The sequence below is a fragment of the Arvicola amphibius genome, chromosome 10 (assembly GCF_903992535.2).
Source record: "Arvicola amphibius chromosome 10, mArvAmp1.2, whole genome shotgun sequence".
Lineage (NCBI taxonomy): Eukaryota > Metazoa > Chordata > Mammalia > Rodentia > Cricetidae > Arvicola > Arvicola amphibius.
In genome coordinates, this window is record NC_052056.1 from 75295952 (window position 1) to 75309429 (window position 13478).

General features: G+C 45.4%; 1 protein-coding gene across 1 annotated transcript; it reads left to right on the forward strand.

Annotated features, from left to right (window-relative positions):
* The first annotated feature begins 5703 nt into the window (after positions 1 to 5703).
* Positions 5704 to 6834, forward strand: LOC119825282 (MAP kinase-activated protein kinase 2-like). The gene is given in 3 exon segments (XM_038346053.1): positions 5704 to 5761; positions 5764 to 6112; positions 6114 to 6834. Coding segments are annotated over 3 exon segments (1128 nt in total).
* The last annotated feature ends 6644 nt before the right edge of the window (positions 6835 to 13478 follow it).

A 13478-nucleotide genomic window follows, 5' to 3' on the forward strand; every position in this document is an offset into this window, starting at 1 on the left:
TTCCTATGATTCCCATAATTGGGAGTTTAATAAAAAAGAACTGCGTATCATGAGTATAGAAACCAGGAGGTCCTGCAGCAGACAGAGTCACTAGAGAATTTGATGGTCTAGGTGAAAGCAATATTGACGAAGCCCATGTGTTCACTCCTCCAGTGAATAACACATCTCTCACTCTGGTCAGCCGAAAGCTCACTGAGTGTGTTCTTGGTGTTACTGCTGTTGCCTTGGAGTCAAAATGTTCTCCTAAAAGTTCTAATGATAGAGGTCTAACACTATCTCATTATCTCTGAATTCCTGGTGACTACACGGAGTGCTATCTGGGGAGGTTGTGAAACAGCCGAAGTAGTAGAACCCAGAAGGAGAAATTGGGTCATTACAGGCAATGAATCCCAGAAGAGCCATGTAAGCATGCTTGAGATCCACATTCCCAAGTCTCCATTCATGTCTTTCCTTTGCATTGTGAGCCAGAGTATGAGTATAGGACTTATGGAAATGATGTTGCTTCTTCTCAAGGATTGGGTCACGGTCAGGATGAAAGAAATGCAGTTCTGGGAGACACAAAAAAGGAAAATTCTTTTGGTCCTGAAGAGCATGATTGAGTCCTTGCAATGACCTCACTGGACACATTGTGAGGTCTTGCAGACCCTGCCCATTGAAGGCACTGGCCTGTCTGAGTCTTTCCTTACATTGAGGAGAAGGTGTTGCCTTGTTAGCTTTAGGGAATGTGGACTCAGAATTTGGGTCACGTTCACAAGGTTATTATTGATCAATTGGAAACAGACATGTTGATCTGATTTGACCAAAAGAGTGTGTGTTTCTTTCCTGGATTGTTGGTTTTTATCTACATCTTTTGAATAGTGTTTGAATTAATTTGTGCTTTCAGATTAGTTTCTTGTTTTAAACCACCCTTAATTCTCATCTTAAATGAGCATGATACTTTGATATTTTAAAAATTCTTTTCCAATTTTAAGTCTTCGCTAGTAGGAGATAATTGTAGAAAGTAAGCTTCACCATGGTGTGCACTGTGAATATGCCCCCAGTTTGATTACATCCTCCAAGCTTTGTTGAGCCCCAAATGTCACCCATTCTCTTGATGAACATCCTGAACAGCCATGTCCCATCCACCACAAAACAAAACCATGCCATCTCAATTAGGGGACAGCCCACTACACTGCTATGTTCAATGAAGCCTACCATCTTTTAGAGTCCATCCTTATAAGCTTAAGAAAATAATTGAATATCTGGAGTGGAGAGTGGATGATATCTATCCTAGAGAGTTTTTAGAGAACTTCTAAGCACATTGAAAAAGACACTGAGGCAGTTCTGACCTCAGGTAGTTTCAGGCTCAAGTCCTTAGTCTAGGTCAACTCAGAGTTTCTGGGTTCTTTGTCCTTCTTCTGACTATGGCGCTCACCCAAGTCTAGGAGAATACATCCTCAAGTTGTGATGTGAAAGGCCTCACACTTCCATATGTGCCTGGATGCTAGGTCTCTAGTACGGACTGCTGATTGGTTTGGAAAGACAGAAAACCTAAAGCACTGGAGAACAGCAGGAGGAATTAGGTGACTGGATGCAAGCAAGGGCCTCTGCCAAAGCGATGGAATCAGGCTGCTTCAGCCTCATCTTCCGCAGGCCAACTTCCCCAGCTCCTGCATCTGCCATGCCTCCCCTGTACTCAGAGGGCATGGGACAAGGGAGACCATTGGTTCCTTGAGTGCATTCCATTAAGGAAATGTTCCCTGACATGGTAAAATATAACGCAGTCCTGTTGTTTAGACAGAGAAAACTACCTTGGGTTTCTCCTTACTGTTACTGGTCCAAACCTTAGTAGTGACATCACTTGTCCTTTGTGAGAAATGATAAGAGTTTGTTCCTAAAAAAAATTCAGATGGGATGGCTTCATCCTGAAGCTGCAGAGAAACTCAAATTGGATGGAGAGCATTTGTATCTAGCATTGGGTCCTGATACACTTGGGATTTCCCAGTCTCATGGACCTTGACATTGGGAGTTTTCCTCTCTGTTGCCATGAGCTTCATGTTTTGTGCAATCTTTGAAGTCACAGAGTCACTGCTGGTGTCTGAGACATTGATTTCTGTCTGTGCCCATTTAACTTTTTTTCTAAATTTGATCCCTTTTCTGTAATTTTGTTTGGCCATCTGGTAGGATAATTTCTCTGGGGTTTGTTGTTTATTTCAAACCTTAACTATGAAAAGTAGAAAATATGCCTTGAAACATGTATCCATACAAATTGTGAGCAAGGATCATTTTCATCTGCTGTGTTTATATTGCAAAGCCCCTGGCACGTGCTTACTGCCCTCATCCTTTTAAGATTGCAAAGCACATCCATGGCTCTAGTTAGACTCAGAATATCTCTGGAACTTGCACAGTACATCTGATGCTGTGTCCATGTGTATTCAGAAACTACAACATTTCATTCTTCATGGAAGAGCATGGACTCTTACTGCTAAACTTGTCTCTTAACTGATGATCCATTTTTGTGTGGATTAATCCCTAGTACTTCTTGCTGATGCCCTGAGAACATGAGATATCTCTTATGAGTTTTAAACGGTAATTGAACAGGAAATCTCAATTTTTATGATGGACATCAAGAACATTACATTATACATTTTGTGAGTGTGGTGTATTAGTGTGTGTGTAGGTGTGTGTATGTGTGGTCTGACCACCAAAGAATGCACGTGCAGAAGAGGGATAACGAGTGAGAGAGAAAAGAGGAGAGAGAGAGAGAGACGAGAGAGAGAAGAGAGAGAGGGGAGGGAAGGGGAGGGAGAGAGAGAGGCAGAAAGAGAGGGAGAGAGGGGAGAGAAAGACAGGGAGAGAAAGACAGATTGTGTGTGGGGGGGGGTGCATTCATTGATTTGGCATTAGGGTACTACTGCCATCTTAGAATGTTTAGAATGATCTTTTTGTCTCTGGTGAGCACCTTGAGGATCATTGATCTCCATTGGTTTTAAAGACAGCAGGTATGATCCTTTACGCAATCAATGGTCCTAGGCTGTCATTATAGGGAGAGACTTATTATCTTCCAATCTTGTACTCAATGGATATTAACACATTTCATAAGCTCCTGAATTCATCATCATACCCAGGTGCAGCAGTGGGAAGGCAGCTGGTGGTGCATGTTTGGTAACCTCTTATAACTCTGTTTGTGTCCTCTTTGTGAATTTAGCAATATCTTTCTTTGATTGTCACCACAAAGTTTTCTCGCAGCTCCTAGAGTTCCCATGGATCTTACTCATCACTTTCCTGTCTCCCATTTCAGTAATATGTGTCGTCCTTTGCAGGGTTCATGTCAAGGGTTGTCAGATTTGTTCATTCTTTCAAAGGACCAGCTCTTTGTTTCAACTGCCAAGTTGTCTCTAGCTCTGTTCTTTCTTATGCTTTTTAATAACAGTTTTGTGGTTGGAATGTTGTGCTTTGTTTGTTTGTTTGTTGCATCTTTGACCACCAAGATGCATCATTAGGATGCTTGTGAGACTTTTGATTTCTTGACGTACAAACTGATAGTCATAACTTTGTCTCCTAGTGCTGATTTTCCTTTCTTTTATATTTCTAGCATCATGTGGCAGAGCCATTCCCCACCAGAAAACGTGGAGGACATGGCAGATAAAGTATGCTGGATCACTGATGGCGGTTTGCAAGCATCCAAAGAATTAGCATCGGAGTACTCCATGTCAAGTCTTGTAAACACAACCTGCTCACTGACTAACATACTGGCAGAGGAGAATCTTGACACAACTGTGCCCAATCGATTTTTTGAGACCTTAGCCAAGAACGACTTACTTTACGATAAAAATCGTATCTACAGGTGGGAAAACAAACATCATCCACAGATCTGTTACTCGAGGAGGCTTTCACATCAGCTCACCCTCCCTCGGTTTCCTTTGAGGAAGCGATGGAGTGAGCTGGCTCTGCCAACATTCCTGACAGAAGCGGAAGAAAAGAACAGGCAGAAGGTAAATGAAAAAACTAGCAAGGGCTTCTCTAAGTCCAACTTCCCTGATTTATACATCAGATCTTAACTCACCTGTGAATTCTGCCCCACAGGGTGCTGATATGAAGCCATTAGAGACACACAAGAACGCAGAAAATGCTGCAAACCTAACATCTGAGGGGACACACAAGGAGGCTAATATGGAGGACATCACTCACACAAAAACAAATTTAGATGTCTTAGAGTTCGTGGAAGACATCAACGAACAAAAAGATCTTGAAGGAGATGTTCCTGACATCTCACAGAACAGCACCACCAGTTCCGATCTTGAAGGAGATGTTCCTGACATCACACAGAACAGCACCAGCAGTTCTGATATCACCAGCCTGAACACACGGGATATCCTTTATGCTGTGTTCCCTCCATCCCCTTCACAGCATGAAATAGTTGAAAAACATTATGAGGAAGGAGCTACCATCAAAATCTCCAGAAGAGCAGCTCCAGAAAGCATCCATTGCTGCCAACAAGCACACTAGAAGGGGCGGTAAGGGTGTGAGGGGGAAGATCAAGAAGATGTTTGGAAGGCTTCTTGCTGCCTCCCCTACCCGAAGCAGGGAATATACAACATCCAGGTAAGGGATAACAAGGACTGGGAAATGGAGTTCCAAGAAAATGATGCAGTTGGACCACAAAATTAGCATTTGTATTTGATATGTTCCTTGCAAAGCACTTCGCCACAGGCAGGTGTCAGCCATTTATAGGATACGAACCTTAAGGTATCTGGCAACCTAGAAGGAGCTTTCACACTGATGCCTGCTCATGAAGAGACTGGGGTGGTTGAGACAGAAGCAGACAGCAGAGTGTGTTGGCAGGGGCTGAGGGGCAGGGAGAGAGGAGGGAGGAGTATTTGTGAAAGGGACAACAGTTGAGGAAGGAAGAATCTTGTGGAGAGCTCTGGTACCACAGAGCAGATTTTTCTTTTTTCTTTTTTCTTTTCATCTTTTTCTTTACTTTCTACATTTCGTTCAACTTTTCTCTTTTTATTATCAACCATTTTCTACTATCTACGGATTTATCTCTGCCATTGTGTACATTGGTTTATTTCTAAACCTTAAAGCTGTTGTCAGTACATATTAGCTATAAAATTAAAGCGGTCCACAGCTCACCAGCTTTGTCACTTCCCACAGCATTTCCCTGCTCTTATCAATTCCCTTATCATTGTGAGACTCTTCACCTGCCACCATGCCACTCGTGAGACTAAATATGGCTGGGAATCTTTAGGCACGACACGTTTTCTAATGGCATCGCAGTGTCCAGGACAGGGTACCATCCCTATGATTCTCATAATTGGGAGTTTAATAAAAAGGGTCTGAGTATCGTGAGCATAGAAACCAAGAGGTCTGAAGCAGTCAGAGTCACTAGAGAATTTGATGGTCTAGGTGAAAGCAATATTGACGAAGCCCATGTGTTCACTCTCCAGTGAATAACACATCTCTCACTCTGGTCAGCCGAAGCTCACTGAGTGTGTTCTTGGTGTTACTGCTGTTTGCCTTAGAGACAAAACGTTCTCCTAAAAGTTCTAATGATAGAGGTCTAACACTATCTCATTATCTCTGAATTCCTGGTGACTACAGGGGGTGCTATCTGGGGAGGTTGTGAAACAGCCGAGTAGTAGAACCCAGAAGGAGGGGCCCGAGCCGGAGGAGGGGGCGGCCGCGGCCCCCCGCCTCTGTGCGCGAGTCCCGGGCACCATGCTGTAGGGCTCTCCAGGCCAGACCCCGCTGGCGCCGTTCCCCAGCCCGCCACCGCCGCCCCGGCCCAGCCGCCGCTGCCGTTCCAGATCCGAAAGAACGCCATCACCGATGACTACAAGGTCACCAGCCAGGTGCTGGGCCTGGGCATCAATGGGAAGGTGCTGCGGATCTTCGACAAGAGAACCCAGCAGAAATTCGCCCTGAAGATGCTCCAGGACTGCCCGAAGGCACGCAGAGAGGTGGAGCTGCACTGGAGGGCCTCCCAGTGCCCCCACATTGTGCACATCGTGGATGTCTATGAGAACCTGTATGCCGGCAGGAAGTGCCTGCTGATCGTCATGGAGTGTCTCGATGGTGGAGAGCTCTTTAGTCGAATCCAGGACCGAGGAGACCAGGCATTCACAGAAAGAAGCATCAGAGATCATGAAGAGCATCGGCGAAGCCATCCAGTATTTGCACTCGATCAACATTGCTCATCGGGATGTTAAGCCTGAGAACCTCTTATATACTTCCAAAAGGCCCAATGCCATTCTGAAACTCACTGATTTTGGCTTTGCCAAGGAAACCACCAGTCACAACTCTCTGACCACTCCGTGTTACACACCATACTATGTAGCTCCGGAAGTTCTGGGCCCAGAGAAGTATGACAAGTCCTGTGACATGTGGTCCTTGGGTGTCATCATGTATATTCTGCTGTGTGGGTATCCTCCCTTCTATTCCAATCATGGCCTTGCCATCTCTCCGGGTATGAAGACTCGTATCCGAATGGGCCAGTACGAATTTCCTAACCCCGAATGGTCAGAAGTGTCAGAAGAAGTGAAGATGCTTATCCGGAATCTGCTGAAAACAGAGCCCACCCAGAGAATGACCATCACAGAATTCATGAACCACCCCTGGATCATGCAATCTACGAAGGTCCCTCAGACTCCACTGCACACCAGCCGTGTCCTAAAGGAGGACAAGGAACGGTGGGAGGATGTCAAGGAGGAGATGACCAGTGCCTTGGCTACGATGCGTGTTGACTATGAGCAGATCAAGATAAAGAAGATAGAAGACGCATCCAACCCTCTGCTTCTGAAGAGGTGGAAGAAAGCTCGCGTCGTGGAGGCTGCAGCCCTTGCCCACTGAGCTGCTACGTTTACCACCCCATGGGAGGACAAGCAATAACTCTATATGAATATATTTTTTAAACAAAGAGACACAAGTTGCCCACTTCTGCCTCCTGTCCTCCTGAGCTACGTGGAGCCCAGATATGCCTCCAGCTGAATTCTGCCCTTGGCTCTGGCCTTCCTGAGGGGGGCTGGAGGATGTATGAGGAGGGGTGAGGTGCTCTTGAGCCCGTGCTCCTTTTGCATTTTATCTGTAATTTGACGTAGAATTTTTATGGAACTTCTTTTATTGCCCTTTCCCCACTCCTCGTCCTTTCCCCAAGTCCATTCCCATCTGCAAAGGCTAGGGTTTACCCAGGGTTCTGGAAGTTGTTACAGGGAATGTTCCTGGGTTGTCCCATCTGTCCTCCCAGACCTCCTACCGGAACCTGGGGTCCTGCTCCAGGGAGAGGGAGGAGTGGCAGTAGGTGTCACTCGCCTCCTGCTGAAGCCCTCTGACATCACCAATGTGCACAAGAGGAGCACGCGTGTGCATGTGTGTATACCCAGGTCCGTGCCAGTGACTGGGCATTGGAGGGTCTAGGGAAGACAGGGCTGCAGGGCTCCTGCTTGAGCTGAGCCTGCCTAAATGCCTAGGTAGCTTGTCTAGATCCAGAGCCAGGTAGTCATGGCCTCTGTGTTAGCTGAGTAGCAGAGACAGTGGGTGGTGAATGGGCACTAGCAGCCATCAGGAAGACTGGGCCCCTTCTGGGTGCCTTGTCCAAAAGTAGTGCTGGTTCTAGGTCCCCGAGGCACTGGCCACCGAGCAGCCTCTGCCTGCCCTTCTTGCCATTATTAACCCACTCTTGTTGAGTTCTCTGAAAGTTTTAGCCATTTCTCAATGGGCTGTCTCTCCGCTCCCACGGGTGAGCCTGGGAAGGTTATTCTGTAAGGCGTTTGTATTTCATGCATCTCCCCCCAGCTCTGGGGTACCTGCCAACCTCCCTTCTTTGGCAAGGGCAGGACCACGTGTGGTCTTCCTGGTGGGCGGGGCAGTCTTCGCACCAAAGATGTCTTGACTCTGTCCCTGCTCACTAGCCATCTTACCCTCTAACAACTCAGCCTGGGTGGGGGTCCCCAGGATTGAGGAGGAGTAGGTGGGAAAGAGTCTTTGTGCCATGGTCCCCCATGCCCCTCTCACTGGAGGAGGGGTGACTCCCTCAGGGGTTGGTGGAGGAGGGGCTCCTGGGCATCTCTGGGCCTGGGGGCAGGGCCCAGATGTCTGCACCTCCTGCCTTGTCTTTGATGGTGTGTTCAGCACTCAGACTGTTGTAAACTGTTGTTTTGTATGAGCAAAATTGTCTTTACTAAACAAATTTAATAGAAAAAAAAAGACCCAGAAGGAGAAATTGGGTCATTACAGACAATGAATCCCAGAAGAGCCATGTAAGCATGCTTGAGATCCACATTCCCAAGTCTCCATTCATGCCTTTCCTTTGCATCGTGAGCCAGAGTATGAGTGTAGGACTTATGGAAATGATGTTGCTTCTTCTCAAGGATTGGGTCACGGTCAGGATGAAAGAAATGCAGTTCTGGGAGACACAAAAAGGAAAAATTCTTTTGGTCCTGAAGAGCATGATTGAGTCCTTGCAATGACCTCACTGGACACATTGTGAGGTCTTGCAGACCCTGCCCATTGAAGGCACTGGCCTGTCTGAGTCTTTCCTTACATTGAGGAGAAGGTGTTGCCTTGTTAGCTTTAGGGAATGTGGACTCAGAATTTGGGTCACGTTCACAAGGTTATTATTGATCAATTGGAAACAGACATGTTGATCTGATTTGACCAAAAGAGTGTGTGTTTCTTTCCTGGATTGTTGGTTTTTATCTACATCTTTTGAATAGTGTTTGAATTAATTTGTGCTTTCAGATTAGTTTCTTGTTTTAAACCACCCTTAATTCTCATCTTAAATGAGCATGATACTTTGATATTTTTAAAAAATTCTTTTCCAATTTTAAGTCTTCACTAGTAGGAGATAATTGTAGAAAGTAAGCTTCACCATGGTGTGCACTGTGAATATGCCCCCAGTTTGATTACATCCTCCAAGCTTTGTTGAGCCCCAAATGTCACCCATTCTCTTGATGAACATCCTGAACAGCCATGTCCCATCCACCACAAAACAAAACCATGCCATCTCAATTAGGGACAGCCCACTACACTGCTATGTTCAATGAAGCCTACCATCTTTTAGAGTCCATCCTTATAAGCTTAAGAAAATAATTGAATATCTGGAGTGGAGAGTGGATGATATCTATCCTAGAGAGTTCTTAGAGAACTTCTAAGCACATTGAAAAAGACACTGAGGCAGTTCTGACCTCAGGTAGTTCAGGCTCAAGTCCTTAGTCTAGGTCAACTCAGAGTTTCTGGTTCTGTCCTTCTTCTGACTATGGCGCTCACCCAAGTCTAGGAGAATACATCCTCAAGTTGTGATGTGAAAGGCCTCACACTTCCATATGTGCCTGGATGCTAGGTCTCTAGTACGGACTGCTGATTGGTTTGGAAAGACGGAAAACCTTAAAGCACTGGAGAACAGCAGGAGGAATTAGGTGACTGGATGCAGCAAGGGCCTGCCAAAGCCATGGAATCAGCTGCTTCAGCCTCATCTTCCCCAGGTCAAGTTCCACAGCTCCTATATCTGCCATGCCTCCCCTGTACTCAAAGGGCCTGGGACAAGGGACACCATTGGTTCCTTGAGTTGCATTCTGTTAAGGAAATGTTCCCTGACATGGTAAAAAATAACGCAGTCCTGTTGTTAGAGAAACTACCTTGGGTTTCTCCTTACTGTTACTGGTCCAACCTTAGTAGTGACATCACTTGTCCTTTGTGAGAAATGATAAGAGTTTGTTCCTAAAAAAAACCTCAGTGGGCTGGGCTTCATCCTGAAGCTGCAGAGAAACTCAAGTTGGATGGAAAGCATTTGTATCTAGCATTGGTCCTGATACACTTGGGATTTCCCAGTCTCAAGAACCTTGACATTGGGAGTTTTCCTCTCTGTTGCCATGGGTTTCATGTTCTGTGCAATCTTTGAAGTCACAGTGTCACTGCTGGTATCTGAGACATTGATTTCTGTCTGTGCCCATTTGACTTTTTTTCTAAATTTGATCCCTTTTCTATAATTTTGTTTGGCCATCTGGTACTATAATTTCTTTTGGGGTTTGTTGTTTTATTTCAAACCTTAACTATGAAAAGTAGAAAATATGCCTTGAGACATGTATCCATACAAATAGTGAGCAAGGATCATTTTCATCTGCTGTGTTATATTGCAAAAGCCCCTGGCACGTGCTTACTGCCCTCCCCTTTTAAGATTGCAGAAACACATCCACGGCTCTTGTTAGGCTCAGGATATCTCTGGAACTTGCACAGTACATCCAAAGCTGTGTCCATGTGTATTTCAGAAAACTACAACATTTCATTCTTCGTGGAAGAGCATGGATTCTTCCCGCTAAACTTGTCTGTTAACTGATGATCAGTTTTTGTGTGGACTAATCCGTAGTGCTGTTTGCTGATGCCCTGAGAACATGAGATATCTCTTATGTGTTCTTAAAAAATGTGAACAGGGAATCTCAATTCAGATGATGGACATCAAGAACATTACATTATACATTTTGTGAGTGTGTATAGTAGTGTGTGTGTATGTGTGTCTGTGTTAGTGTGTTTATGTGAGTGCACCCTCATTTGTGCATGATTGTATGTGTGTTTCTCTCTCTTTCTCTCTCTCTGTCTTTCTCTCTCTGTCTCTCTCTCTCTCTCTCTCTCTCTCTCTCTCTCTCTCTCTCTCTCTCTCTCTGTGTGTGTGTGTGTGTGTGTGTGTGTGTGTGTGTGTGTGTGTGCATTCATTGTTTTGGCATCAGGGTACTACTGCCATCTTAGAATGTTTAGAATGATCTTTTTGTCTCTGGTGAGCACCTTGAGGATCATTGATCTCCATTGGTTTTAAAGACAGCAGGTATGATCCTTTATGCAATCAATGGTCCTAGGATGTCATTATAGGGAGAGACTTATTATCTTCCAATCTTGTACTCAATGGATATTAACACATTTCATAAGCTCCTGAATTCATCATCATACTCAGGTGCAGCAGTGGGAAGGCAGCTGGTGGTGCATGTTTGCTAACCCCTTATATCTCTGTTTGTGTCCTCTTTGTGAATTTTGCAATCTCTTTCTTTGAGGATTGTCAACACGTTGGAGCACAGGTTTTCTCACAGCTCCTAGAGTTCCCATGGATCTTACTCATCACTTTCCTGTCTCCCATTTCAGTAATATGTGTCGTCCTTTGCAGGGTTCATGTCAAGGGTTGTCAGATTTGTTCATTCTTTCAAAGGACCAGCTCTTTGTTTCAACTGCCAAGTTGTCTCTAGCTCTGTTCTTTCTTATGCTTTTTAATAACAGTTTTGTGGTTGGAATGTTGTGCTTTGTTTGTTTGTTTGTTGCATCTTTGACCACCAAGATGCATCATTAGGATGCTTGTGAGACTTTTGATTTCTTGACGTACAAACTGATAGTCATAACTTTGTCTCCTAGTGCTGATTTTCCTTTCTTTTATATTTCTAGCATCTTAGTGCAGAGCCATTCCCCACCAGAAAACGTGGAGGACATGGCAGATAAAGTATGCTGGATCACTGATGGCGGTTTGCAAGCATCCAAAGAATTAGCATCGGAGTACTCCATGTCAAGTCTTGTAAACACAACCTGCTCACTGACTAACATACTGGCAGAGGAGAATCTTGACACAACTGTGCCCAATCGATTTTTTGAGACCTTAGCCAAGAACGACTTACTTTACGATAAAAATCGTATCTACAGGTGGGAAAACAAACATCATCCACAGATCTGTTACTCGAGGAGGCTTTCACATCAGCTCACCCTCCCTCGGTTTCCTTTGAGGAAGCGATGGAGTGAGCTGGCTCTGCCAACATTCCTGACAGAAGCGGAAGAAAAGAACGGGCAGGAGGTAAATGAAAAAACTAGCAAGGGCTTCTCTAAGTCGAGCTCCCCTGATTTATACATCAGATCTTAACTCACCTGTGAATTCTGCCCCACAGGGTGCTGATATGAAGCCATTAGAGACACACAAGAACGCAGAAAATGCTGCAAACTTAACATCTGAGGGGACACACAAGGAGGCTAAGGTGGAGGCCAACAGAAACCTTTTTCAAAGGCTTTTCTGCTGCCTCTGCATGCGAAGTACAAACTATACAACATCCAGGTAAGGAATAACAAAGAATGGAAAAAGTAGTTTTAAGGAAATGGATTGGTTGAGGCCAGCTAATCCACATATGATTTGAGCTGACTTTTTGATTTTTCAAAGGCACTTCGCCATGGGCAGGCTTCACCTATATTCAGGACCCCAACATTAATGTGTCTGGAACCCCAAAAGGAGCTTTCACACTGAATCCTATTCATGAAGAGACTAGCATAGTTCCGACAGAAGCAGACAGCAGAGGTTGCTGGCAGGGTTTGCAGATGCAGGGAGGGAGATAAGAGGAAGGAGAGCTTTTAAAAGGGACAACAGTTTGGGAAGGGAAGAAGTCTGTGGAGAGCTCTGGTTCCTCAGATCAGCTTTTTGCTAAGTCTTTCTATGTCAATGTCACTAAAACAGTCTTTTGTTTCTCTCTTTACAAGGGCTGAAGATGCGGCCCTGACCCGGGGTTCCTAAACCCCGGGTCTGTGTTCGGCCTGGTTGGGGCATAACAGCTTCTGGAGCAAGCCAGGCCAGAACATGAAAGGAGGTGTGCCCCAAACCTCTACCTAATGGACAGCTCCAGCCACCAGGGCATGAGCTCTGTACCCCTCCTCTCCTACTGGGTGCAAGGGTAAACTTCATTTGTCCCCAGAAGAAGTAGCTGGACAGAGAAGGCAGTCACATCATCATGGGCGATGATGAGGCATCTATCCCACTCCAAGTCTACATGAGAAAAGTTAAGTGTCCCAGATGACTCTGGGTCCCCATCTCCTTCTCCCCTCATTTCCATCAACAGAATCAATGAGCACATGTGAAGAAGTGCTTGCACACTTTCTTCTTAGGTGGTAAGGAGGCATAGGAAAAGGAGGGGGAAGGAGGAGTGGGGCAAGTGGGACATGTCAAGGGATAAAAGCAGTGAGAGAGGGCAGAAGAAAGGGCTTGCATCTGCATGGGGATGAGGTGATTTATCCAGAGGAAATTCTATTCTGAGAGCAAAAAAGTAAGGGATGAATGTGTTGTGGTGACAGGGTCCACAACCAAGAAGGAGAGGAGCAAAATCCCCCTGAAGAGATTAGGATCGAATGGTGCATGGGTACCTGGAGAAGACGACCCTATCTTCCTCATGGGTTCCAGCTTGCTCCAAGCTGCAGCAGGTGAGTGCTGCCTGAGAAATCTGCTCTCATCCTCTGGTGCTCAGACAGGGTGTGGCTGCAGAGAAGAGAAGCCACATGTTTTCAGGAGCCTTTTCCTCCTTCTGCTTGACCGAGTCTTGGATTGATCTGGTAACATCTGCGTATGTTCACAGCCTTCATCTTTCATGGCCCAAGGTGCTGTTGTCCCATCCAATGACTATTCAGACAGATAAATTTGATGTCCCCATGGGGGATTCCTTGACTTTGAGTAAACAGCAAGATAGGTGTTTGTACTGGAAATAGGTAAACAG